Genomic DNA, 26,518 nt, shown 5'->3' with positions numbered 1-26,518 from the left:
CATTCACTAGCATTGAATTATCCACAGCTCCATACCTAATAAATTTTTAAGCATACACCAGAAAGTTGGTTTGGTTCCTTAGGTATAACATTAGGACCATTGTTGACTTCAGTGAGCGATTGAAAGGAAACACGATCGACAGTTAAATGATTGAAAGATTGGTAGGAGCTCTTTCAGAGAGAACTTTAATATTTTGTTTGAGCTTCCTTGTGGAACACATATTCTCGAACCTAATCCTATGTAACAAACACACCAAAGAGAATAGTAATGAGCAAAAGCTAAAAGTATACAAGCGAAGATTCCTCACTTAATCTTCTTGAAAGAAAAGAATAAAAATGTAAGAAACCCTATCCTAACATGATTTATTCCTCTGTTTGCTCTGTTTTGATATTTCGGAGATTAAACAATGGTGTTACTACCCATTGAACCAGAGAACACAGATTCGTATATTTACTTAGTTTTGGGTTTGAATCAAAAGATTGAAGGAGTAGATGTTGGGATTCCTTTGGTGCTATCTCTTCTTTCGTCGCTTCTTGAAAGAGTCATTCAAAAGCATGAAGAGTTACAAGAAACAACAAGGAAGAAAGAAGTTATCACAATCTTTCATGGTATTAGAGCGCCTAATATGAGCATTGAGCAATACATTAATCGCATCTACAAGTACACAAGCTGTAGCCCTTCCTGCTTCGTATTTGCATATGTATACATGGATAGATTCCTACAAAGGGTTGACGCTCATCTCACTTCTTTCAACGTTCACCGTCTCTTGATCACTAGTGTGATGTTAGCTGCCAAGTTTTTTGATGATTCGTAAGTCTTTTTATTTCGTACATATACATAAATTGTTAGAGAACTCAGACATTATGCATACGTTTTACTATATCGAGACTTGAGAAGGTATTATTACCCTATGAACTTTCTTTGTCCTCTCACCATTTCACGCCTTGCTCTTTCTCCACAAGAACCTTTCCCAAAAAAAAAAGGATTGTGCTCGGGCTAGGATTGTGATTGACCTCAAGCTGATTCCCGTGTAACTTGCGTGTTTACATAGCTTTGCAGTTGATGCCTATTGGCATACTATTACGGTGAACTGCACAAATCTTATTACTCTCTTTCTTTTCTACACTAGCGTTCCGATTTTTGTTTTGGGATATTGAAAATGAGAAATATGCGAAAGTAAAATGTGTCATTAACTATAAACAAACTTGCAGATTCTTCAACAATGCTTATTATGCCAAAGTGGGAGGAATCAGCATTACAGAGATGAACAAGTTGGAAATCAGTTTCCTATTCAGTTTAAATTTCAGACTTCATGTCTCTAACAAAACCTTCAAGAAATATTGTTTGCATTTGACAAAAGTTGCCCATTATTGAAGCTACCAACTTGATCACGAATACGAGTCTGAAGTCTTAACGAATGATCGATTGATCTGGGAATAGGTCAGCAACAATCTAGACTTTATGTCATATTTTAAGTTGTAAATGAAAACAAGTACTGTACACAGGAGAAGCATTTCCATCATTATCCATCTTGTTCTTAGGCTACTCTTCACATTGCTCCACACTCAAGTGATATGTTCAAGAAGAGTGTTTTTAAGTTGTAAATGAAAGTTGCCCAGATTCCGTCAAATGTTCAAACTGGTTGCCACATCAGTCCCGTCTGCTACTCTTCACATTTTTCTTAGGCTTGTAACATTTTTTATGACTACCATAAACCCCACTCTTCTGGCATGACAAGTACACAGGAGAACCATTTCCATCATTATCGATCTTGTTCTTGAAGAACTCTTAACTATAACAATTTTATGTTGTCTTCTCGTATCCGCCAATTTACAGCTTCTGTACCAAATCTAAAGCACTGAAATTCAAATAAGTCAGTACACGTGAACCTTAGTAATTTGCGCACACAAAATGCATCTTCAGAGAAAATTTATACTACATTTGTGTCAAAATGTTGCGTCTAATTCGATCCTAAGATAGGTTGGACTTCTTCTACAATCTCCTGTTCAACTTCGTGCGTGTGCTTCAACTAAAGCTTGTCTTTCCTGGGAAATGACCTTGAAACCTTACCCTCAAAAGCGTAATCAATTAACTAGTTCAATATACTGTAACTCAGAACATATATAGCTGACATTAGACAATGAGAAGTTTGACTTGGCAAAAAATATTTCACTGATGAAAATGATGAGATTTTTAACCAAAACTAGTGTTGCTGCTTATCGGGACAAGTCGGCCCAGCCCAAAATAGAACGGATTGGGTCGGGCTTTCGGTCGGGCCTAGCCGACCCAGGCTGAAATAATATCAGGCGAGGCGGCCCAGCACTAGCCCGAACTCCAGTCCAACCTGGTACCATGCCCTAGCCTGGTAAACCCAGGTCAGGCCAGGTCACCCTGTCATACTAGACTTCCATTTTAAAAACAAAATTAAATTTTAAAAAATATAAATTACAAACTTGCCTAAAAGTAAAGGCCAGCGTTTGGAAAAATCAAAATAGTTTTCGGGGTGGAGAACTTTAAAGAGAATATGTGAAATTTTGGAGATTTCCCGGAGAAACAAATTTTAAGGAAAACAAAATATTTCTTTTTCCTCTTCTTCTTCATCTTCAACTCCGGACACTATTTCCGGCCACAACTACCACCACCATTTTCTTTTTTTCTTCCTCCTCTCCTCACTCTCTTATAGTTCGTCTCTCTCAATCTCTTTCTCTCTCTCTCTCTCCCTCCCTCCCTCCCTCCCCTTCAGTCTCTCTATCATACACAGTTCCGGCAAAGGAAAGCTTTTCCTTCGCCGGAACAAGACCTCGAGGAGGGTTTCGCCTAACAGTTCCGGCAAAGGAAACCTCAATATTTTTTGTAAATGTGTTGCAATGCGTTGCAAAATTGTTGTAAGGTGTTGCAGAGCTGGTGTAAGGTGTTGCAAGATGCTCCAAAGTTGTTGTAAAGCGGTTACAAAGTTGTTGCGCACACTCCAAAGTTGTTGCAAGGCGTTGCAAATTGAAAAAACTACTCAGGGAGCTGAAAACTGAAAAAATTGACTGATCCTTTTTAACGAAAGCCCAAATTTTTTAAGGAGTTTTGATCAAATTTTATTAACAAATACATTTTGATCTCAACCATTTCAAATTCAGACTACTTATACCACTAATAAAGAAATTACAAGCAGTAAAGAAATAAATCAAGTCTTGAGGAAAATAACAATTATACTCTATATTCGCTTCGAGATTTGGTTTTCCACGATAAAGAAATAAATCGAGGGGGAAGTTTTGAAGTTCAACTGTTATGAAAAAAGATTGACTGATCCTTTTCATCGGCGTCGACGACCTAACAATGTCAATTAAGTTGTTAGGTCAAACACTGGCCGAGGCATTGCCTTCTAAACACATTAGGTCTTAAACCGTCAAGGCCTTTAAACCAAACTAAGGATCGCCTTTAGCGAGATTGTCTTTAACAACTTTAGACATTACCTATAAAATCTACCATACATAAATGGGAAATGATAGAGTGACTTAGAAATTGATACTTAGAGGGTGACATATTTCCTCATTTAGAAACAAAAGCGGTTCCCACCGTAGTCAAACTTTGAAAAAACCTTGTCTTTTAGTGATTCTACGTCAGCTGGGCATTAAAATGCCCAAAAAACTGGGCACTCTAGCATCTCCCTACATAAATTGACTTCTTCAATGCTCTGCCTATACCAGGTAAAACTCTTCCCATATCAGAGCCCTAAATCTATTTGGTCCTCAAAACTCCAATCCCAAAACAAAAGCAAGAGAGTAGTTTGAGAGATGAGATAAGTAACAAACATGGACTCCTTGTTCATTTCAAATATGACAGTTAAGATCACTCACTCTTCAAATCCAAAAACCATTGAAACCAATAAGGGCCATATTTTCCTTTCATCTCATTACTTTACAAAATCGCTAAACTCGAGTTTCTTACCATCTCATTCAAAATCAAAATTTACAGTAAATTGTCAGGAGATTGAAGGAGAAGACTTCCCACTTTCAGCTTCTTCAGCTTCCCATCTTCTTGGGGTTGATCGTAATTGTTCTTTATCCGATCTTAAATCCGCTTTTCGATCAAAAGTAATGACACTCTACACCATAAAATGTTGATGAATTTTATGGTTCTAATCAAGAATTGCTACTGACATTTTTTTCATTTTATTTTTGTGTGTACCAGGTTAAGCAATTCCACCCGGATGTGAGCAAAAATATTGATAATTCTGATGTTATGATTCGTCGTGTGATCAGAGCTTATGAGGTACTATATTCTATAAATGCATATGCACATAAATATGTAAGTATATATTAGAATATGTAATTATTGGTAATTGTAAGTGCAGATATTATGCAAGAATCAAGAATTTGAAAACGATCCGAATAGGTAATGGAATGTTCCTTTTTGGTAAGTATTTGGTGGTAGTTTACGAAAAAAAAAAATTCGAAATTGAAAAGGTTTATAATATGAATTTTGTAGTAGTTTCAGTAGCTACTTGATAAGTTGATATTATGTTTAGGGAAGGTATAGATCCTTTTGATGAACCAGAATGTGAGGCATTGGATCTTTTCGTCAATGAAAGTCTTTGTATTGGGAAAGGTATAGTACTTTTAAGATCATATTATTAGCTCTAGCTAGTTTAGTTGTCTTTGTTCATGTACTCATTGTTGAAGAATTTCTTCATCTTTCTCTTTGTGTAGGATGTTCATATTCATGTGTAAAAACCGCGCCCAACACTTTCTCTTTTGATCCTTGGACTGGAACAGCACGAGTGACATTTCAAGGTTTGCATTATATTTTAGTGTCGTTTAATTCCGTTTGGTGGAGATTTTTGGACAACCAAAATCAGTCGAACTTTACTCGAGGTCATACAATAACACGTATACAATCAATTTATAAGGTTAAAATAAGGAGTAGAAGAAAATGAACAAGGCCGGATGCTAGTAGATTTCAGGGCACCTATTAATTTTCGAGTGGACATTTCACATTTGCCTAACGCAACTGAAAAAGAAAGAAGAGTTTTAATGCGTCTTAAGAAGCTGACAAATTTTACCAGATTACAAAGCTTAGAGCTGACACTGTTTCAGTCAGAATGAGTCCCCGGGACCCCGGGACACGGTGCTGATTCCGATGTATTCGATTTCTATGACATTGAGTCTACCCTTTTTTTTATTGTATATGACACATCTCGTTTGTGCAGAGTATGGTGAAAAAAATCTAGTTCACAAAGCTGTTAGTCAATGTCCGAGAAGTTGTATCCATTATGTTACACCTTCCCAACGAATTATTTTGGAGGAACTACTCGACAGGTACATCGAATTGTAAATATGATGGAGTTTTACACTTTCACTAGCTTTGTACACTTTCTTTTTCATGTTCAAAGTTTATATTAAAAACCCAAAAGCAAATAACAATGCCCTTCAACAAAAAAAAAAAATAACAATGCAAAATATAGAGAAAAGTCAAACAAGAAACATAAAACACATCCTAAGCCAACAAACCAAGAAGCTAAATGCCACATCTCAAGGCAAAAACTGTGTCATTCAGACTGAAGAAATGAAAACTTGGATCTCTTAAGCTCTTTATATAGACCTGACCGCAAAAATACACGAGACTATAAAATATTTTACTTGTTTTTTGCCACGGACTCCAAGAATCATTACATTCGTTACATGACATAGATACCTCATGAATATATAACATGTAGGTACAATACACCTCATAACTGCAATCAACAAAGATATTTTGTGCCCTAAAGGTCATGTAAAGACCTTTAAGGCTATCTTATGGGCGTAAAATATTTTACTTACATACATGTGACTCAATCTTCTGTACGAAGTATGATTGTCACAAGTTCGGCATTTATCTGTTTTTTATTTGGTTTATTTTGATGGTTGCAGTATTATGAATTCACCCTTCGACACAACAGCTGAGGCGAACATCTTGTTTTCATTAATCAATAAAGCTAAGTTTGAGAACAATCGGTATCAACAAAAGTCCAAAAAGCAGCCCAAGAGTAGCAAACAAAACGTGGATTGGTTTTAACCGTCACAAAGGTTTCATAAAGCTCGAGCAGATAAAGTTATGTACAAAGGCAGAGACACGATTTCGTTCTAGGTAGACTGAAGTAAAATTTACACATTAAATTTGTATTCAGAAGACATTAGTGATTGCAAAAGATAAAGACATTTTTATCCATATAAAATTGATTCATTGGTTTAATCATTTTATGATAAAAATTTCTATTTTTCTACTTTTTTTTTAGGGGAAATAAATTTCTATTTTTCTACTAATAGACATGCCTATGATCTGAAAAGCGAATAGATCTTCTGAAGTTGAATTCGAGATGAAGAGGAAGAGAGAAAGATGAAGTATAAGAGAAAGAAAGATGAGCTTAAAGAGAGAAAAGAAAAAAAATGTAAGAATAACAAAAAAGTTAAAGTATAAAAAGAATAAGAGCAAAATTAAAAAAAAAAATTGTGGGGAGAACAAAAGTCTGGACACAATTGAGTGTCAAAACGGCAGTTAGTTACGTAATAAGAGTAGAATCAGGATTTCGTTATAAATTGGAGGCCGAAAAGGAACTCCTTCACAAAACCTTTGCAAAAGAGAATATGGGGATCACACCTTTGGATGAAATCGTACCCTTGACCTAACAGGTGCGAGGTAAAACTTCTACTACCCTGAGTAACTACCTTAGCTATTAGTATATTGGTCGGGTAAGTTCCGCTCGTGATTATATGTTCATATGTATATATGAAAATGTTATTCAAATTTTTTAATTGAAAATCACGAGGAATTTGTAAAATGGCATGTCCTTGATATGCAAATGTTCTTTTAGTTATTTGAGTAGACTGCACTCCCAAAGTAGTCAAGAAACCATCCCTTAAGTAGAAACCGCTTAAAATAAAGATACATATAACAAAGGACTGATCCAACTTTGGTTCAATCTTAACCAACTGAAAACATCTGACTAGCAAAGGAACGAAAATCAGCCGATACCTATTAGTAGCAGCAAGCGAGAGCGGATTGAGGGTGTGAAGAAAAATAAAAACTAAGTTTCGTTCCTCAGCAAAGTGTTCACCTTTTTTCAACAGGTTTTCAATCGATTTGTTGTGGATTCGATGATGGAAAGGTTTCTCTTACAGCGCACCTACCTTTCTTTGGGTGGGGTTTTGGGATGAGGATAATTAGTTTGTTATTAGCACTAATACAGTGGAAGCTGAGTCAGTTGATGAATGGTCATATATAAAAAAGATAAAATAAAGTAAACGCTAGGATAAGGTTTTGTAGAACAAGACAGACTAGGAGAAACCGAAGCAGTCCTTGATTGGGAGAGAAATTGGTGGTGCCATGGTGGTGGTCAGAAGTTGTTGTACTGAGATGAGGTGAAGATGAAGATTAGAAGACAAAATAGAATCAAATAAATTTTTAGACCACAAATAAGGATGTCTCCTATATTAATTTTGATTGACCAAGTCTGTATGCCCTAGAGATAATTTTGGATTGGCCTGAAGCCACGGCCCAATAATATTATGCCGTAGTATTACTGTATTAGATACTCGTACGAAACACTTAGACACCTACTCTATAAAATATTGTGTCATGTGGTTTTATATATTTGTACATTCCCTAGAGGTTTTTTTTTGTTGAAACCCTAGAGGTTAGTATAGCTACGATTTTATATAATTTGCAATGTTGCCAACTTGTAAATATTTAAGCAGAGTTGTCAAACCACTATCATGGTCATGATGTATTTTCACTAACCATAACTCTATATATGAAAACCTAAGGTTAGTTAAGTTTTCATGGCTTTTCTTCATTCCTTTCTTGCTCTAGCTTTCCTCATATTGTTCTCCAGAGCTACTAGTCTTAAACACCCTTTAGACCCACTAACTCCACATGAACTCAACCAAATAAAGCGCATCGTCAACAATTCGCAACTTGGTTCGTCTTCTGCAATCTTTTTCCATTCAATAGATCTCTATGAACCAGAAAAAATTGATGTACTTCGATGGTTATCATCAAATACTCGTACTAAGTCTCTTCCAATTCCTCGACAGGCCATGGTTTTGGCCCGAATGGAAGATTTGATACATGAGATTATTGTCGACTTGGATTCGGGCTCTATCAAATCCGACCGCGTTTATACTGGACACGGTTATCCTTCAAACACATTTGAAGAAGTATACCAAGCTACTCAACTGCCCAAAAGCCATCCCCAATTTATACTCTCAATTCATAGGAGGGGGTTAAATTTGTCATATGTTACTTGTTTGCCCTCGTCGGTCGGATGGTTTGGTGAACATACATGGAGAAGAGGTCTTAAAATGACATGTTATTATCGACAAGGAACTGATAACCTTTTCGCAAGGCCCATAGAAGGAATATGTATGTTAATTGATGTAAATAAGATGCAAATAACAGAGTATCTAGATAGATATGAGGCTCCAATTCCTAGAGCAAAAGGTACAATTTTCCATCTTTCGCAACCAAATCCTCCTCAAGAATTCAAGCATCATGAGCAACCAAAGGGCCAAAACTTCACTATAAATGGCAACGATGTCAAATGGGCTAATTGGGCTTTCCATGTTGGGTTCAATTCACGGGCTGGGCTTATTATATCAACGGCATCCATCTACGATAAAAGAAAACGTAAATACCGCAAAGTTTTATACAGAGGGCACGTGTCGGAAACATTTGTTCCTTATATGGACCCTACCAATGAATGGTACTATCGAACATACTTCGATGTAGGAGAATTTGGTTTTGGGAAAGCGGCTACAACACTCGAGCCGAATGTGGATTGCCCAAGCAATGCTGTGTATATAGACACCTATTTAGTTCAGTCCAATGGAGAACCCTACAAAATTCCTAGAGTCATCTGCATTTTCGAGCGGTTTACAGGAGGCGTATCGTGGAGACATACGGAAACTGCCCTACCAGGGAAAGTTGTAAGATATTTTCTTTTTAATTAAAGTATTTTCTGCTGACAAGATTTATTGATGAAAACTATATCGTCTGAGCCATGCTACATCATCATCTAATTAACACTTGGTCTAGGAATAAACAAGTATGTCTTTCGAAATATAAAAACGATTAAGTTTTTGTTAGACAATATAACTTTTTGGATTGAGACTGAAATGAATTAATTTTTGACCCGTAAGTGTTAACGATTGGTCGTTGCAGGTAACGGAAGTAAGACCAGAGGTTAATTTGGTAGTCCGGATGGTTTCAACTGTTGGAAATTATGATTATGTCCAGGATTGGGAGTTCAAAGAAACTGGTTCTATCAAAGTTGGGGTAACTATCTTTGCTAACCTCAAAATTTTTGCTAACCTCTGGGTGAGATTGTTAAAGAAGTATATTAGGACAAATTCGCCACTTTAGTAGCGCACTTTACACTCCAGTACGTGGAGATCTAGCCCCCAACAACTTGTCGATATCGTCCCCTATTAGTCTCTACTGAGTGCTGTCACTGGCGAGTGGTGATTAGGCTCTACTGTGTGGCGTTACTGGCTCACTGGCATGGGGTTGTATTCTTACTGTGAGCCGAAACTCGTGGACATCCCATTGTACTGGCATGCCGACTATAGCCTGAGGTCTGGGTACTCAGTCAAAGAAATGTGGGACTAACTGTAATCTCAAACACCTGTTACGCACACATGTGGCACCTTACACACCCTTAGGATCGAGTGTCCTTGCTCTGACACCATATCTCCGACAACCTGCTGCTATTGTCCTTGCTTAATTAGCCGCCACCGTGTTAGCTTGGTTTTGTTCGTGACGTGAGCCTAATATTGAATCGATTTTGAGTTATATATTTTCAGGTGGGACTGACAGGCATTATGGAGATGAAAGCCACATCATATACAAATAGTGAACACATAAAGAGAAACATTTACGGGAGTCTGGTGGCAGAAAATACTGTCGCTGTTAACCACGACCATTTTATAACATACCATCTTGACTTGGATGTTGATGGAACGAAAAATTCCTTTGTCAAGGCCAAGATCAAAACATCAAGAGTACATGAACTAAGCTCACCCAGGAAAAGTTATTGGACAGTGGTACATGAAACAGCTCAAACAGAAGCAGACGCTAGGATTAGGCTCGGCTTAGAGCCAATGGAGCTGTTAATTGTAAATCCACATAAGAAGACGAAGATTGGTAACCAGGTTGGTTACCGGTTAATAACAGAGTCATTAGCTTCTTCAGTTTTATCAGACGATGATTATCCGCAGATTCGTGGAGCCTACAGCAAGTATCATGTGTGGGTTACTGCCTATAATAGGTCAGAGAGGTGGGCTAGTGGATTCTACACTGACCAGAGTCATGGAGAAGATGGCTTAGCAATTTGGAGCCAGAAGTAAGTATATATAAGTTTCATGATATTGTTCTTAATTTGCATACACAAAAAGTAATTCACCAAAAAAGACCTTAAAGGTTTCTCTATATATACATAAACTATTGACATGCTCACCTTGGTTGCTTGCAGAAACAGAACAATCAAGAACAAGGATATAGTTTTGTGGTACACGGTTGGTTTTCATCACATTCCTTACCAAGAAGATTTCCCTCTTATGCCGACCCTACACGGTGGATTTGAGCTCCGGCCGTCAAACTTCTTTGATTCCAATCCCTTATTTCTAAGCTAGAATCAAGGGAATATTCATGTACAAGGAATGGCATGAAGGAAGTCATCGAAAATGAGCTCAAATTGATTTGCATTAAGTTTCGTTTGCGTGGTTTTTGTTTATCGAAAGAATGTTTTCAAGTTATTATTTATTGCACACCAAGGAGCACAAGAGACCCACACACAAACCTAGAGCACCAAGATTTCCGAGAGTCCCAATCGTTTATAACACCATGAGTAGATCACTTTTGTATCTTTTTTTGTACTAAGCTTTTATGATGTTTATACTTATCGATGAAAAGTCACCATAGACGAAGCCATTGCTCAAATCTAGCTTCCCAACCTCCTAATAAACACATGAACAACAAGAATGAACACAACTCCGATTGTGGTAATTGTTGCTACATGAGTAAGAATTTCTGAGGAATCAATCCCCTCTCTTTAAAGTCACCACAGACGAAGACATTTGCTACACCATTTTGTTCTCTTGATAGTTGAGAGTGTTGAGAAAAATAATTGGACATGCCAGATGAAAGAAGCAATTTATAGAAAATGTGGATTTGTAACAGATATATACTTATAAATATAGATAGATCGTATCATGAAAAATAATCACTCATAAACAGTATAGTATTATTTACGTGTACACTTACAAATTTATAAAAATACATTATAACTAATATTAATTTTAGTCAAGCTAGAGAGGGAAACTAAGAATACTGATCAGACGTCTAATTATGTTTATATTGCACGTTGGAGTCAGGAGAGTAAAGGTTGGTGGGCGACGAATCCTTTGTGTCGTGTTCAGCTACTATCCTCCACAATGGCAAGTACTGCATCCAAGAATAAGAAAAAGTCACATATGGGCTCAATGATTAACCGGTAGACAAATTTTTTGCTAAAAAGCAACATAAAACGAAATTCGCAAACCACAACCGTCACATCAGCTGGATAACTTCTTTTGTCAAAATCCTTTGTGATTTTAGCGTTTCCATAAATAAAAATGAACTAAATTTTGATTTTTTTTTTTTTTTTTTTTTTTTACGTGATGCATTTAGATACTTGTGGTGCAATGGTCCTGACTAAAAAAAACTAATGGGTTTGGATTTAGAATAAAAATAAGTGGGAACTGGACCTTTAAACAACATAAGCTACCTTCGGGGGACCAGCCTATGAGCTGCGGGGGCACGCACCCCACAAGTCCCTTCGTGGATCGGTCGCTGCTAGTTCACACCTCTAAAAATATACCACGTATTGTGAACAAGAGTTTGTTTAATTTCGTGGGATGACATAATAATGAATCCTATATATATGTTAGAGATCAACTGAAAAGGTTAAAGAATCAAAGAGGAAGAGGAATTTCATACGTTTTCGGTTTACGTATTCTCCATCATCATGGCCATGATCGTCGTCGTTATCATCGTCATTATAGCCAAAAGAATTCCCTACACAATAGTTGATACACATCAAATAAGAATCAGGACAATAGCGCATGCAGTTCCGAAATCCTTTTCCTGTTGCTTCAACCTCATCGGTGTACGACGACGCTATGACCAATATCATCACCAATAACACCAACTTTTTAGACTGCTCCAACCCTGCAGCCATTTCCCTCTCCTACTCCCACTTTTTCTCTCTAGGTTTTATCTCCCTCCCTCTCTCTCTCTATTGTTTTTACTAATCTCAATCTGAAATTGGTAGTTATTTATACGAGTTTCATCGTTCCAAATATGGTTATATGCAAAATTAGTTATGTCTAATCTGGCTACTTCAATTTTATTTACAAATGATGGGGTGATACAGGTTGGTATCATTTCCACCACAGAAAGCATAGAAACTATTAGTGGTTTGAATTTCTCAAATTACTTTTCATAGGACATTTTTTTTACAAGATTCATCAGAGGACAATGATACATCATGTCCACCAACTATTGGTATACTGGTAGGACACCCGCTCTAGTATATATCGGAGGTCTTAGGTTTGATTCTCAGTTGAAATGGAAATTTATGATTTATTGAACTTCAATTAAATAAAACAAACGTATCTCTGGTAATGACAGTTATTGGGCTTAATTAATTCATGATGTATAATATATTTGTTGAGCCAAATATTAGTCGATCTCGATAATTAAAGAAATCAACTGATTGACTTGGGCGGCACTTGCTGGATCCATTAAAACACACACACACCAGACCTTGACAAAAGCAACAGAGAGGTGATCATGAAAGAGCTCTAACACCTGAGCCCTGACATTGGAGGTCGACACGACTCTCTTAGGGAGCTCTCTCATGACTTAATTGGCAAATAGAAGGGTGGATCCGAATCAGGTCTGCAACATGAGCCTTGGAACGGGAGGTCTACAGAAGTATGCACGGTACCCTGAACACTTCTATACCGCAGATAAATATCGGTTACGAGGCTTCAATGATTGACTTTAAACTTGCGACACTGATCAGACTTGAGCATCGGAGTGTCTTTATAAGTACCCCACGCTCCGTCTCCTCACTGGCGGCATGGAGGACTGGACCTGCCAACATAGCACAACAGTGTTTTCACCTGTCCAGGTATAAAACTCTGCTCTGACAGGCACAAAAAAGCACTGTGAAAGCAGACTTCAACCTAATGATCTTATCAACATAAAATATATATCAAAAAGTCATGTTCTACAGGCACAAGTAGTATGTATTTTATCTTATCTATGTGTACCAAGAGATCCCTGGGAAAGGGGCACCAAACCTAGGTCCTATGGATCAATTCATTAATTTATTTTCTTATTTTCACTAACTTTGAATATGTTACCTTGAAAACCGAACCACGCGGACCTTTTAAGTCACATGTTAAATCTTAAATTTAGTAATTTCTTTTTAATCTGAAATCTTAGAATGGATATATTCAATCGAGAAGACGTGAATTTTGATTATCTCAAAAAAAAAAATATTATAACTTGAACATTGGGCTCAGAACATATGCTACGCCCATTGGGCCATTATTTGGTTCTGAGGATGAGACGTGCAGAAGTTCTAGTGCAAAAAGAGTTTTGAAGAAGAGGTAGCAAATCGGTTATAATCCAAGTCAGAATTTGTACCGAAAGCTGTTCTTATAATACTAATAATATCATGGCCTCAAATAATAATGGACCAAAATTGTTAAGTTGGTTAATTTAAGTTCACCAAATTTAGCAAATTGTTTTCATATTTAAAATCCAAGTTAGGAGTTTTCCAATCAAGCATCTATTAAATTAGAAGATAGAGAGCTTCCCTGTTTCACTCTCTCTTTCTTTCTCTCTAAATCTCTCTTTATTTCTGTCTCTTATTTTTTTTTCTAAATTGATACAAAAATATCAACAATTTTTAGGGAGAAGAAGAGGATAGATTTAGAGAGAAATTAAGAGAGATGGCAGGTAATAAGATGACAATAAGTGGGAGGATGATGGTGGTGATGATTTTATGGGTAGTAATGGCTTTGAATTTTGGAGGGAAAACGGCACAAGGGATGTTTAGTTGCTACCATAAGTGTGTCGCATCCTGCGGTACCACGCGACACTGCAAAATCGGGTGCGTCAACTCTTGTTACGCAACCACACTCACTATGGTCCAACGAGGTAATTATAAACAAGACTGATGATTTGCAAGGTTACGATCCCAGCTGAATTCCGGCCTGTGTACGTGGACGGATTTTTCTGTGTAAATTCCCACCGACCACATATCTGGGGATTCAACCGGAATTGTGACATGACAGAATCTCATTTTACCATTATAATCATAACATTGGCATATAGCCCAAGAAAAAAATCAAAGCCTAAATATGAACCAAAAATAGTCATAGACAAACTGGATTTTGGGCAATTTTAGAAGAAAAAAAAAAATCATCACCAGCGAGAAATTTGTCCCAGAATTCAAGACTACTCATTTTCATTTTGGTCCAAACTCAATTTTGACTTAGTAATTAGCAATACCAATTTTGATTTTGCCATAGCGATTTGCCCTATTTTACCACCCGTCTCTTATTCTCATGAACCTCCAATTTTGCACAAATTTTATTTTCCAGAGATCATTTTAGTTATCTATTTGTTATTTCATGCATGTAGGCGTACCGACAGCCTCACCAGTACCTGCACCAGTAGCTAAAGAAGTTGTAAATAAGTTAAAGCAGGCGAATGATTTAGCAGCAAAGATAGTCCACAGTGATGTAACTAAAATTAAGGGTGTCGGCGAAGAAACTAAAAATAAGTTAAAGCAGGCGGAAGATTTAGCAGCAAAGATAGTCCACAGTGATGTAACTAAAATTAAGGGTGTCAGCGAAGAAACTAAAAATAAGTTAAAGCAGGCGGAAGATTTAGCAGCAAAGATAGTCCACAGTGATGTAACTAAAATTAAGGGTGTCGGCGAAGAAACTAAAAATAAGTTAAAGCAGGCGGAAGATTTAGCAGCAAAGATAGTCCACAGTGATGTAACTAAAATTAAGGGTGGTGACAAAGATTTTTCATTAACAAAAGTAGTGACTAAAGCCAAAAAAGAAGTCGATGGGGCAGCTAAGGGAGCAGTAATGAATAATGGTCATATTTACAGGGTTAATGGATACATTTCTTAATGATCAGATTACTATTAATTAAGCATGAATTACTGTATGATATTAATTGAATAAATCTCCCCTATCCTCCCACTTTATTGTTTAACAATGCATCTTCTTATTTCCCGATTATTGAAATATCTTACATTTAAACAACTGAACTATATAAGTAGGCTAGCTCGAAATATACTACTAGAACTATAACTAAGCTAGCTTGAAATATACAACTAGAACTATAAGTAAGCTAAGTGGGTCTCCTCTCAAAGGCCTAAAAGGAACAACTTTTATGTTTATGTCAATCTATCTAAAACAACTCCTACCGGATTTCCTAGCTTCATCCTACAATATTACGAACATTGTTAGCAGGCACGTATTAGATGTGCAGTTGCACCGAGCTTCCTCAAAGAGTCGGGAGCCCCTAAATACAATGTTACAGGATAGTATTTTTATTTTAAATCTAGCTCGTTGGGAAGTATTTTGAACGACAAGCACGAGGTCACAAGTTCAATATTTTTTCTCACCAATTTGATATTTATTTTTCCATCTCATTATTATCCCGAATTATAAATACCAATAGTATTAGTTAGGGATGATCAATTAAGACTGAGTTTAGGTTGTTAAATTCAAAACTAGTAAATTTTGAAGTTCAATAAGTATAGGCTCCATTCTTTGTTATTTTCTGAAGCCTAAAGTAATAGTCGAACCATGCCCTGGGAGTTTGTTTGTTTGAGCCTATACTGGCTTTAATGCAAAGGACGGAGTACAAATCGGATATGAAGGATTAATAAAGCAAGGTGGTTGAACCATGCAAATATTCGCATCAAAGACGTCATGGAGAAATACATTTGAAACATTTAATTGGTTAATACACCATTTCATAGAGACTTCCCGATGAAGAACCACTCTTAATTAAGTTGTGGTTTTGACAACTGAACTAAAAATTTGAGAACAACAAAATTCATTATTTTGTTGGAAACCCATAGTCACCAACCTGGCCTTGCACCTCTCTATACTCCCATCATATCCATGTTTTATTTTGTATAACCACGAGCAACCCAAGACATGACTTAGAATAAAGAATAAGAGAGAGCAAATTCTATTGTGGTGCATGAGATCAATTTCTTCTTGCATAGCTTGACATCAGTTTGGGTCAGTTGAAGCTTGCGTGCAAGTATAAATAACCTTAAATATTTTATGACGGACATTTTTGTTAAAATTTGCGGATGTGTTTAGCATATGAACCACTTGAGTGATATTTGATAGAAAAAATTGAGAATGAAAGTAAACCCCATACAATATTTTCATATCGATGTGTATTCCTAATATCCCTGAATAGTTGGGGTCAATGTCTAAATAACCCTTCAATCGATTGGAGATTGAGATGATGGTCGACTTTCCAACTTCATGTCAGGCGTCTCCTTGTTGAGTCAGCTGGTACATCAAGTGGGCACTGGAGGAGCATTTTACATAAATCATTCTGCAGGATTAGGTTGCATCTAAAGGCACTCCATCCTTTTCTTCTTAGCTCATTCCTCTCTTCGCACTTCTTGTGGGCCTCGGATTGGGCCTAATTTGTGTTGTTCAAGCCCAACACAAATTAGGTACAGTCCGACGGCGGTGGGAAACGAGCCGGGTGGGCAGTCCGCAGACATGTATACTTCCCCTGGGCGGGTGGAACGAACACATTGTAAATTTGTCCATTCAGACTGCCGGACAAAACGGGCAGGCACTCGACGAAATCGAGTTGCCCATTACCCGTCTGTGCCCGCCTAAAATGTCGGGCGATCCGAGCATCGGATATTCGGGTCCGGGCACAACAATTTTTTTTCTTTCTCTTAGTGGCAATAAAAGATACTCATACAATTTCACCTCAGAGAAGCCCACTTTGAATTCCAACAAAAAGAGTCATATCTCTTAACTCCTGTAAGTAACTTCAGTATCTTATTCCTTTACCACTAATAATGTGGGACAAATCTGTAGAAGACAAAACTTATTTTTGTTAAACTCTTTGAGATAAAAATAGATCAAAGCTTTATAAATTAAAGAGGGCAACCTAAATGGTAATCTTGTTAGTTAAACCATTACTAGTTATATACAATCAAAATTCCAGAGGGAGTTACATATCAATCGGTCGGTAGGACTCGGACGGACTCTGACGAAAGGTCGATTAGAGCTTCTTGTTCGTGTTAGTCCGACTAAAGTTGGAGGTTCTCCGCCTCGACACCTGGCCCCGTGGACACATTGGGTTTAGGCGGTTTGTGGGCGGATCACGACCGCGGGCTTTTTCCCACCCTTATCTCGGACTATCCCAATCCGTGTGGGCAAAGAGAAAGACGCCCAGAGTAAAATGAAGGGGCGCCCATATCTGCACCCCAAGATTATGCTCGGTCTTGCTTGATTTTCCTAATTTGGTGAAAGTCAAAATAGAGTCTTTTTCTTTCTCCATTCAATGTGTAGGTTCCCGTAAGTAGAGGAGATTTATGGTTAATGAACAACAACTAGGCCTTAATTTGGTGAAAGTCAAAGTAGAGTCTTTCTCTTTCTCTTAATTTGGTGAAAGTCAAAGTAGAGTCTTTCTCTTTCTCTTAATTTGGTGAAAGTCAAAGTAGAGTCTTTCTGTTTCCAACGGATGGATGCCTATAAATATATTCATCATCCTTCCTAATTTCTCTCTTTCTTCTTTTATATTCATCCCCATTTCTTGTTCAATTTATGGGATGATTGATATCCTGGAACAATAGATATTAGCTAGTTAATCAGCTTAATTACACATTAATTACCCTTAATTGACACAAAATATCTAGAGACATATTTACATTTAGAGAAAGAAAGAGAGAAAAAATGGCAGGGATGAAGAAGACTAGTTTGATTCCATTGATGTTGTGGGTGGTAATGATAGCTGTGTATGTAGAAGAAGCAGAAGGTTTTATTTGCTTTTGGGACTGCATAGATGAGTGCAAAGTGGGAGGTCCAGATTGTTGGGGACATTGCTACGAGTACTGCCTAATCAATCACCCTATTTTACTCCAGAATAAACCTGCAGGTAAACCATCTAGTATTTAAAAAGTATATGTCCGTCTGAAGGTATGTGTGGTCGGTCCAGATTTACCAAACATTTGTAACATGCTTGAAAAATCTAGGAGACTAGATCAGCCACTGGTCTTTGACCGGCCTAAACTTTCAGGTCAAACATTATTTCCGCTTTCATACGAGGATCAATTGGGATTACCAAATAAGAGTATTTGTTTGGGATTTTTAAATAAATGTCTCCGATAAGACATTGACCTGAAAATTGGCTTATCTACTATACAACTACCCTAACTTGAGCATATTTGCACTGCTTATCACGAATACCATCTTCTCGTGAAACTTTTAGCAAAATTGTAGACTGAAATTTTGATGGTCATATCCAGTTTTGAATTTTTATTTTGTTAGTATTTTAATTTGTATCCATTGTATACATTCCTTTTAGACGAACTAACTCAAAACTCCTAAAATACAATGTAATTTGTGTTCATTACTTTATCTGCAGGTACCGTATCTTCTCCAGTAGCTAACACGGAAAGTTCTCCAGCACCAGAACCTTCTAGCAGCCAACAATATTATGAGTTTAACACTCTAATTATCAATGATGCTTCAAATAGGAAGCTTCTTCCTGCCTATGAAAATCCTAAGCACAACTAATTAAGTATAATCTTCCTCCACTTTTGTGTTTATATAGTTAATGTAATGTTAGTAATAACTCTTTGCTATGATTATGTGTCCTACCAACATTGTAACTCTTCCTCCAATATTTAATTGTAAAAATGTTATAACAAAATTTATATACTTCCGAACGACTATTCATCTATTTATATGATACATCGAATCAACGATGTGAGCGGGATAAATGTCTTTATTAATTCTAAACATTACTAATGTTACATCGAAATTGAAGAGCGGAGCTCATGTACTATTTCGCACACATACATCCAGCTATTCGAGCAAACAAAGTTATCTACTCAAAATCAACTTTGAACCTGTATTTTTTAACTTAGATCCAGATAGTGGTGTTCATCGGGTTGGTCCAGCCTGGCCCAGCCCGAGAGCGACCCGTTTAAGGTCGATGCGTATCGGACAGAAGACAGGCCGAGCGAGGGAAAATTACCGATCCCAGACTCGGATGGGTTTTGAATTCGAGGGGCCAGTCTGGCCTGGACCTAAAGCTCGTCGAGCTACCTGACTCCACTATCCCAACGGTCAGTTTCTTTTTCTCTGTAGGCACATCCAAGGGCTAGTTGGGGTTTTCCTGTATGCACATCCAACGGGCCAAGTCAGACCGGGTTACCCTCGGATACCTTATCAACATAAGGATCCAAAACCGACATTCGAGTTCGTTTCTTGTTTGCGGTAAACTATTTAATAAAATAGAGGCCATTGGGGATCAATTTGCCCATGTTGCATTTGTTTTTCTGTCTGGCGTGTATAAGTTGGTGAGATGCCTAAACTGAGCAAGACGTGAGATCCACAAAACAAGACGTGAAGGCGTCCCCACTCTCCTAATGGAATATTTCTCAGTCTTTGCCCTCTTTATTAGAACATCAACAAACTTCATGCTCAAACTAAAATTTTTGGAAACTAAAATTAGAATCTAATACAGTTTGTGTTCTAACCGAAATGGTGAGGGAGGAAAGAAGAAGAGAAGGATGCACAGGAATAATTCCTTATATTTATAATGTCTGTCAAACTGTCCGTCGAAGGTGGGGCTTCCGAAGACTCGCTACAGAAGAACGGCGTTTCGGTGGGAGATTTGGGTTCCTGAATCGAAGATTTCGCGTTGCCGGTTGGGCTGTAATCTTCTCCGGCAAACAAAGGGAATAATATGGCAAATTAACATATTCTAAGTTGAATCAATTATTAACTATAGATGCTTAATAATAAAGTTCTTCTTTTCTATTTGTTTAGATTCACTTAGTGAAATAAAGCACATTTATGATTTTGAAATCTTGTTTAATTTTTGAATAATTGGGCTAATCTAGATCATGTTTGTGCAAACAGTTGTACCAGCTTTGTCATGGAAAAGTCTTGAAATAGAAAAGAAAGATGTAAACGGCATGTAATATACATGGGTTTATGTCGAGTTCACGAGGATTATGTCAGACGCACTTGAGTTGTGTCAGGCACACATGGGCTATGTCAGGCGCACATGCGTTATATCAAGCGAAAAACATTAGATTACGTATAAGACATTTCAAAATATAATATGCACGAATTTATGCACTGTTCCAAAATACCATAAAGTGAAGAACATTTGGAAATGTATTGTGAACGGGTTTTTGGACGGTGAAACATACCAAATAAAGAGTGATATTTGGAAATGTCAAATGTACAAGGGTGAATATGTTACTATACAATTTTTTATGTACCAAAATAGATAATTTTTTCTAGCGCAAAAGTCCGTTGTCGTCGCAGTTATGTCAGTCTAAATCTGATTTTTCACATCCTCCTCTTATTCTTTTTCTGATTCAGATTTATCCTTATTGATCGTATCTTTGTGGACCTGTCACCCAAAGACTCACGAAAAAGTTGAGAAAAAGTTTCACCATAGAAATTGATTGAAGACTGAAAAGAAGTCGACGACTATCTATACAACAAATGACATAAGTTTTTGGTCATGTTATAACTTACATCTATAAATTTCGGGCATTTAAATATTTTAATTGAATTTTGACCCATCTTTTCAAGGTGAGTCTTATATAATATTTAAAATTCAAGATAACAATCCATTTTCTATAAATTTTATAACTATTTTCTCTCTGGTATTGTAAAAGTTCTAATTCAAATGATTCTTTCTCTCTTTCATTTTCTCTCTCTCTCTCCAAATAACCCAAGGATGTTCCCAAACTTAATCATTTTTGTCGTATACAATAAAAGTTGGATAAAGTCAAAGTATTACCAAATACAGGACCCCAATTAAAATTGGACACCTTCTTCAATTGCAGAGGGTTGGTGGGCTAAAAGAAAATTTCCTGTTTGTAACTGAAGTTGGATTGACAATTGTCTTCAACCTGCTCAATAGAACTGGGGAGACAACACGTTCCATAAACACCAAGAAATCTCCTGCTTAATTAGGTTAACTAGCCTTGTCAAGTAACACTCTACCTTTTTTTTTTTCAAGTAACACTCTACCTATAAATAAGGCATTAGTATCTACTGAGATATTATGTTTTCAAGATTGATGTTTTTTGAGAATTGAAGCTCAAGTTTAGGGATTTTTTATTTTCATGGAGGAGACTCAAGCAAAGGTTTGTTTTAAAAAACAAACATGTCTTTTATTGGTCTATGTTGTGATAATTTTGGTACAATTTAGCTTGTATAGTTTCTGGCAATTATAGGATTCAAAAATTATGGTAGACATAAATTGATAGAAAAAAAAAAGTTCACCATGGAAAAGAAGTTTAAACCCATGGTTACTTTCTTAGATGTCTCCGTTGTTATGTTTTCAGTTTTTATATGTTTGTGAGGGCTTAATATTTTAAAAGATGTGGGTCAAAATTTAAAATGATCCCGGCATTTAACTTGGGAAAAGCTAAGTGTATAAAGGATTTTTGACAAAATTCTTGACTCGATAAGTCACATGAGTAAAAAAAAAAAACGGTTCAGATTAAACTTTAAAGTCAAACTTTAAAAAAATTGTGTTTTAGTGAAAATGAGTCATTAAATCGAAGATTCTGTCATTATAGCACTCCTGTAACCTATAAAGCATTGTGGCTCTAAACTTTTAGTATGAGTTTTTTTTCTAAATTTTGGGTTTCTAGTCCAAAAATCTACCCCTAAACACACATTTAGTCCACCCTAATATTAATATAGGATTTTAAGCCAAAATAATAATTATAATGGATATTTAGTCCAACTTAGTTAAAGTATGTTTATATGTCAAGGTTACAGTGTTTTTCTGTTTATCGATTCTTGTTTTGTTTCATAAATTACCTGTTATTTATTGTTAAAGTTTCATACTTTATTTCATTTTTTCATACTTTATTTCATTTTTCTTTATATGTGTCATACATAACACATTATGTATCAACAATGTTTCTTCAAAACGGAAAAGGACTAAAAACCCATTTTCTGAGATGATTGGACCTTAAACCCTTTTTGAACTTTATTTTGGACTTCAAACCCATGGACCCGTTTTTTTTCGGCAAATTGATGACTATATCAGTTGTTTCTTAATTAAGCATCTTTTCCTTTTGTAGTTTTACATCTTTTTGTTCTTTTCTCTTGTCCTTCATTCAACAATTAAATTTTTATTTATTGAGAGAAAGGGAAGGAGGTAAGAGAAAGAGTGATAGTTTGCCTACCCTCTTTACTCCTTCCACATATTCTCTGAAATTTCATTATCTTCTCTTTTTTCTTTTCCTTTCTCTCTCAAAATTGACAACATTAGTTGCCCTAGTAATGTGTTAACGGCAAGAAACCGGAAGTGTAATAAAGAAGACTTTAAATGGTAGATTGAGAATAATAATATTGTTTTTTAGGCTAGAAACTCGTCTGGTAAAAAATTGGGGGTCTAGCGGACGTTGCGTTCATGGTTGGAGGCCGTTACGAAATCAACCCTTTAAACATCATTTCACTTACAAGGTTAGAAGAGTTATTAATATACCCGACAAACTTAATGCTTTATAGCTCGATATTTATGAATGTTTATCTATTACCAGAAGTAAATGAGGATTTAAAACTTTTTGTAAATGGTGAAGATCCCAAATATTGAATTTGTTGTGTGATCATTGTAAGCTTGTCGTAGTAATACAAGAGAAACAACCGCAATAGAACTTCATTGGCAGGGTACATAAACATTAAGGGGAGGAGGAGCTCCCCCATTCTCTTCCTCCACATGCGTATCTTTTTTGTCGTGCCATCTCATTCTAGTATATTGTTTTTTAAGTATTTGTATAATTTCTATACTCATTTAATGTGAGACTCAGCTGTATCAATGGTAATTATGCGGATTAGTCAGGGATTAGATAGATACATGGGCTCAGTTGGGGTTCACTAATTGGGACGGATATAACGTCCAGAAAAAACTAATTGGACGGTAGAAACCGTTACTAATTTTGCCCCTAACAATATCCGTGACGCCAGTACTAGACACACAAAACCGTCCTGATACGTATTAGGACGGTTTTGAAACCTTTAGGTACGGCTTTAAGCCGTCCCAAATAAGACTTTGTTTTGTATCGGCCAACTACATAACTTGACGTGTAATTAAATGAAAGAAATAAATTCTCTGCTTCCAAAAAGAGTGAAAGAAAAATAAGCTACAAGATTGTTTTTACTCCACTCGTACCATCCAGTTTAAACTTGTTCTCGTCGGTCTAAGACTATAGAACATTGTCAAACACAATATTGACCCTAGATAAAATCAACTAAGACGACAAAAGAGAACAACTAAGTAGGAATAAGCTAGACTTGGTTTGTCTTTGCTAAATTGATTTAGGCATTGTAGATTACTTTCGTACATGTAGTTACAGTATAGGTATAGTATTGTGCTTATTTTTTATGTTTTCGTAAAGAATATATAGCGTATGTGTATAACAAAATTTACGTAACCTAAAATGGTTCCATCTCCAAAGAACTTTTGTGTGAGAGGTAGTAGGACTTCGACAATTCAATCACAGCGGTTGATTTGGGATTTCCTCCCGAATATGCCTGAGTTTTCCTTGGCTAGATGGCCGCTAAAGTAATTGAACAGTAACTCTCTAGACGAGTGCCTATTATCTAATATACTTCATAAACCGTAGGAGTTCGACCGAAGAATAAGTTATCAAATGTTTTTGGATTGAGTTTGTAAGTTATATTAATTTTTGTCGGTTTGGTTCCTTCCTTCGTCCATACATTGGAAGTATAAGTAATTTTAGGCTCACTAGTCTACAACTCTTTCCTCTGCTTATTTACTTAATCTATACGATCGCGCTATTGTAGTTACACCATTCAAGATGCAAAAGGATGAGAATTACCTCTGATCCAGATGGTTTCGCTATAGATCCACAAGGGCATGGAAATGCCCCACTCGTTGAACTAGCTGGCAATCCATGTCAAATCCCATATGGTGCAATTCATCCCTGTCAGTTTAATAACAAAATGATTGTGGATACCGTAGTGGCCACCGGTTCAATTGATCAGTCTCATAGTCATCAGATAAGTGAATATGCTGCCTACCAAGCTCAGGTAGCTCAAAATCAGCTAGCCCATCAACAAAAAATGTATTATCTGCAGCAGAAACTTCAGTCATTCTGGGCACATCAGTTCCAAGAAATAGCGCAAACAACTGATTTCAAGAACCATAGTGTTTCATTAGCAAGAATAAAGAAGATAATGAAAGCGGATGAAGATGTAAAGAAGGTAGCTACAGAGGCTTCTGTCATCTTTGCCAAAGCTTGTGAGATGTTCATCTTAGAGTTGACACTTCGTTCGTGGACCCTTGCTGACGAGAACAAGCGCATTACTCTTCAGAAAAATGATGTTGCTGCAGCAATCACACAGACAGAAATATTTGATTTCTTGGTTGATTTTGTGACAATGGATGATCCAAAAGCTGAGGGATTTGCATCCTTCCTGCCTAGAACAGGAGCTATGAAGGATGGAGTTCCTCCTAATGGGCTTCCTAACTACTAGTATATGGCATCAACTAGAGCAACAGGAACAGACAATTTATTGAGCAGAGAAGAGCAAGAATAGTGATCATCACTAGAAAAATAGCTAGATTATGTGAGCAGGTATAATGTTAGCTATTTTCTGAGTGAAAATAATACATAATAAATGAAGTGCTCAATCAATTATGTTTATTTAATTTTGGACATGAATTCTTTGCCTTACATTTCCAACTTTTCTGTTGGAGATAGTAGAATTTTTTCGATCACTCTAACATCATTATATATTTCACCACATATTTTTATTTTGTTAACATTAGACAATAACCTTAAAACATAAGGGGGGACAACTTCACCTTCATTCAACCCAACCTTTAAGAATGTTTTTTTTAATTATGATAAGCGGGAGAAGCCCGACCGAATACAAAGAAATAAGATATCAAAAAACAGCTAAGAAATCAAATTACATCACATCATTAGCCCACCCTTTCCTCATTCTCACTGCTCCTCTAGAATCCGCATAAACAATATTGACTAATTCCACTGGAAGTTGACTAATATTCAAGTGAGTTACCCCCGGTCCGAGCTTCATCTTCGACAGGAAATCAGCAGCCTGATTGGCTTCTCTATAGACATGAAAAATCCAAAAACTCCGAAATTGACTCCGAAACCTCTGAACTCTCTTCCACAGACGCCTCGCTCTCCATGGTAATTGCTGACGTGGTTTTGCAAGAATTAACTTGATATTCATCGAGTCAAGACCAAGTTCAACTTCCTGCAATCCGGCACTAAATGCTAACTCCAATCCCAACTCAACACCCTGTAGCTCGTGTATGAAGATAGTCTGTCCATCAACTTGACCTGTGGCTGCTCTCACAACAGCCCCCTCCGAGTCTCGAATAATGGCTCCATACCCCACCTCCACCTCGTTGAGTGCATCATCCGTGTTAATCATATATCTCACAGCCGTCGGCCGAGTCCATTTACATGAAATATAAACCTGCTTGTGGAGAGAGATAGTAAGATTTCAACGATCGATGGTTCTTCGATTCTCCTCGGTGTCTTCAAACCGTTTGGTAACGGTATTCAGCTTGATCCTCACTTCATCACAAATAGTGTGTATAATCAGCTCCGGTGACATCACATTACTTCTAAATACCCTATTATTCCGCTCCTTCCAAATATGATAGACATAGTCATTTAGAAACATACGACCCACTCGGGCAGCAATAGAAGGCCCACCAAAGTGATTAAGACACCACTGTAGCTCCCTTGCCAACCAGCATCACATACTCTCCGAAATCCCATCTTGAGTAATAGCGATTCCCATATAATCTTTGTGACCGAACAACCAAAGAATAAGTGGAAATCCGTTTCTTCATCTCCCCACAGACTACACATGTAGTGTCTATAATCATACCCCAACTAGCCAGTAACGATTTGGTTTTGAGGCGTCTTCGACAGGCAAGCCACATGATGAAGCAATGTTTGGGTATACCTCCCGGTGACCATACTAAGGAAGTCCAGCTCAATCGAGTTCCTCCAGGTCGAACTGCTTCATACGTCTCTTTGAGAGTAAACTCTCCATTCTGGCTGGGCGTCCAGACCACCTCATCTCTAAGGGTTCTATCTACCACCACATCTCTTGCCTCGACCTCGATAGTCCCTAACATAGCTGCAGTA

At 36.9% G+C, this 26,518-nt stretch overlaps 4 protein-coding genes and 2 long non-coding RNA genes across 6 annotated transcripts; 5 read left to right on the top strand and 1 right to left on the bottom strand.

Moving 5' to 3' along the window:
• Positions 1-291: 291 nt before the first annotated feature.
• On the top strand, positions 292-1,653 carry LOC147533994 (cyclin-P3-1-like). The gene is made up of 2 exons (XM_086647392.1): positions 292-810; positions 1,212-1,653. Exons 1-2 carry the CDS (start codon positions 407-409, stop codon positions 1,372-1,374), a joined length of 567 nt encoding a protein of 188 aa, XP_086503518.1. The 5' UTR covers positions 292-406; the 3' UTR covers positions 1,375-1,653.
• Positions 1,654-3,761: 2,108 nt separating this feature from the next.
• Positions 3,762-6,225, top strand: LOC147533993 (Chaperone DnaJ-domain superfamily protein). The gene is made up of 7 exons (XM_086647464.1): positions 3,762-4,085; positions 4,183-4,263; positions 4,346-4,386; positions 4,520-4,599; positions 4,701-4,784; positions 5,201-5,309; positions 5,901-6,225. Exons 1-7 carry the CDS (start codon positions 3,804-3,806, stop codon positions 6,043-6,045), a joined length of 822 nt encoding a protein of 273 aa, XP_086503590.1. The 5' UTR covers positions 3,762-3,803; the 3' UTR covers positions 6,046-6,225.
• A 1,332-nt stretch (positions 6,226-7,557) lies between these two features.
• On the top strand, positions 7,558-10,793 carry LOC147533992 (primary amine oxidase 1-like). The gene is made up of 4 exons (XM_086649263.1): positions 7,558-8,954; positions 9,190-9,303; positions 9,831-10,369; positions 10,499-10,793. Exons 1-4 carry the CDS (start codon positions 7,809-7,811, stop codon positions 10,656-10,658), a joined length of 1,959 nt encoding a protein of 652 aa, XP_086505389.1. The 5' UTR covers positions 7,558-7,808; the 3' UTR covers positions 10,659-10,793.
• A 445-nt stretch (positions 10,794-11,238) lies between these two features.
• On the bottom strand, positions 11,239-12,388 carry LOC147533991 (uncharacterized). The gene is made up of 2 exons (XR_015227955.1): positions 12,004-12,388; positions 11,239-11,469 (listed from the first exon to the last, which is right to left on the bottom strand). It is a non-coding gene; the product is annotated as an uncharacterized LOC147533991 (long non-coding RNA).
• Positions 12,389-13,858: 1,470 nt separating this feature from the next.
• On the top strand, positions 13,859-15,299 carry LOC147533990 (uncharacterized). Its single transcript, XR_015228282.1, has 2 exons — positions 13,859-14,238; positions 14,725-15,299. It is a non-coding gene; the product is annotated as an uncharacterized LOC147533990 (long non-coding RNA).
• Positions 15,300-21,427: 6,128 nt separating this feature from the next.
• LOC147533989 (nuclear transcription factor Y subunit C-9-like) lies at positions 21,428-25,042 on the top strand. The gene is made up of 2 exons (XM_086651127.1): positions 21,428-21,490; positions 24,168-25,042. The coding sequence occupies exons 1-2, from the start codon at positions 21,470-21,472 to the stop codon at positions 24,858-24,860; spliced, it is 714 nt and encodes a 237-aa protein (XP_086507253.1). The 5' UTR covers positions 21,428-21,469; the 3' UTR covers positions 24,861-25,042.
• The last annotated feature ends 1,476 nt before the right edge of the window (positions 25,043-26,518 follow it).

Source organism: Eschscholzia californica, unplaced genomic scaffold (assembly GCF_041429995.1).
Source record: "Eschscholzia californica isolate CP2 unplaced genomic scaffold, dmEscCali1.0.p SCAF_6, whole genome shotgun sequence".
Taxonomy (NCBI): domain Eukaryota; kingdom Viridiplantae; phylum Streptophyta; class Magnoliopsida; order Ranunculales; family Papaveraceae; genus Eschscholzia; species Eschscholzia californica.
This window is presented reverse-complemented; position numbering and strand designations above follow the sequence as displayed.

Coding starts and splice junctions, on each gene's coding strand:
- LOC147533994 (XM_086647392.1), top strand. CDS start 407: ATGGTGTTACTACCCATTGAACCAGAGAACACAGATTCGTATATTTAC. Junction 811..1,211: donor GCCAAGTTTTTTGATGATTC/GTAAGTCTTTTT, acceptor ACAAACTTGCAG/ATTCTTCAACAATGCTTATT.
- LOC147533993 (XM_086647464.1), top strand. CDS start 3,804: ATGGACTCCTTGTTCATTTCAAATATGACAGTTAAGATCACTCACTCT. Junction 4,086..4,182: donor AATCCGCTTTTCGATCAAAA/GTAATGACACTC, acceptor TGTGTGTACCAG/GTTAAGCAATTCCACCCGGA. Junction 5,310..5,900: donor TTGGAGGAACTACTCGACAG/GTACATCGAATT, acceptor TGATGGTTGCAG/TATTATGAATTCACCCTTCG.
- LOC147533992 (XM_086649263.1), top strand. CDS start 7,809: ATGGCTTTTCTTCATTCCTTTCTTGCTCTAGCTTTCCTCATATTGTTC. Junction 8,955..9,189: donor CTGCCCTACCAGGGAAAGTT/GTAAGATATTTT, acceptor TGGTCGTTGCAG/GTAACGGAAGTAAGACCAGA. Junction 10,370..10,498: donor TTAGCAATTTGGAGCCAGAA/GTAAGTATATAT, acceptor GGTTGCTTGCAG/AAACAGAACAATCAAGAACA.
- LOC147533989 (XM_086651127.1), top strand. CDS start 21,470: ATGGAGGAGACTCAAGCAAAG. Junction 21,491..24,167: donor TGGAGGAGACTCAAGCAAAG/GTTTGTTTTAAA, acceptor GCGCTATTGTAG/TTACACCATTCAAGATGCAA.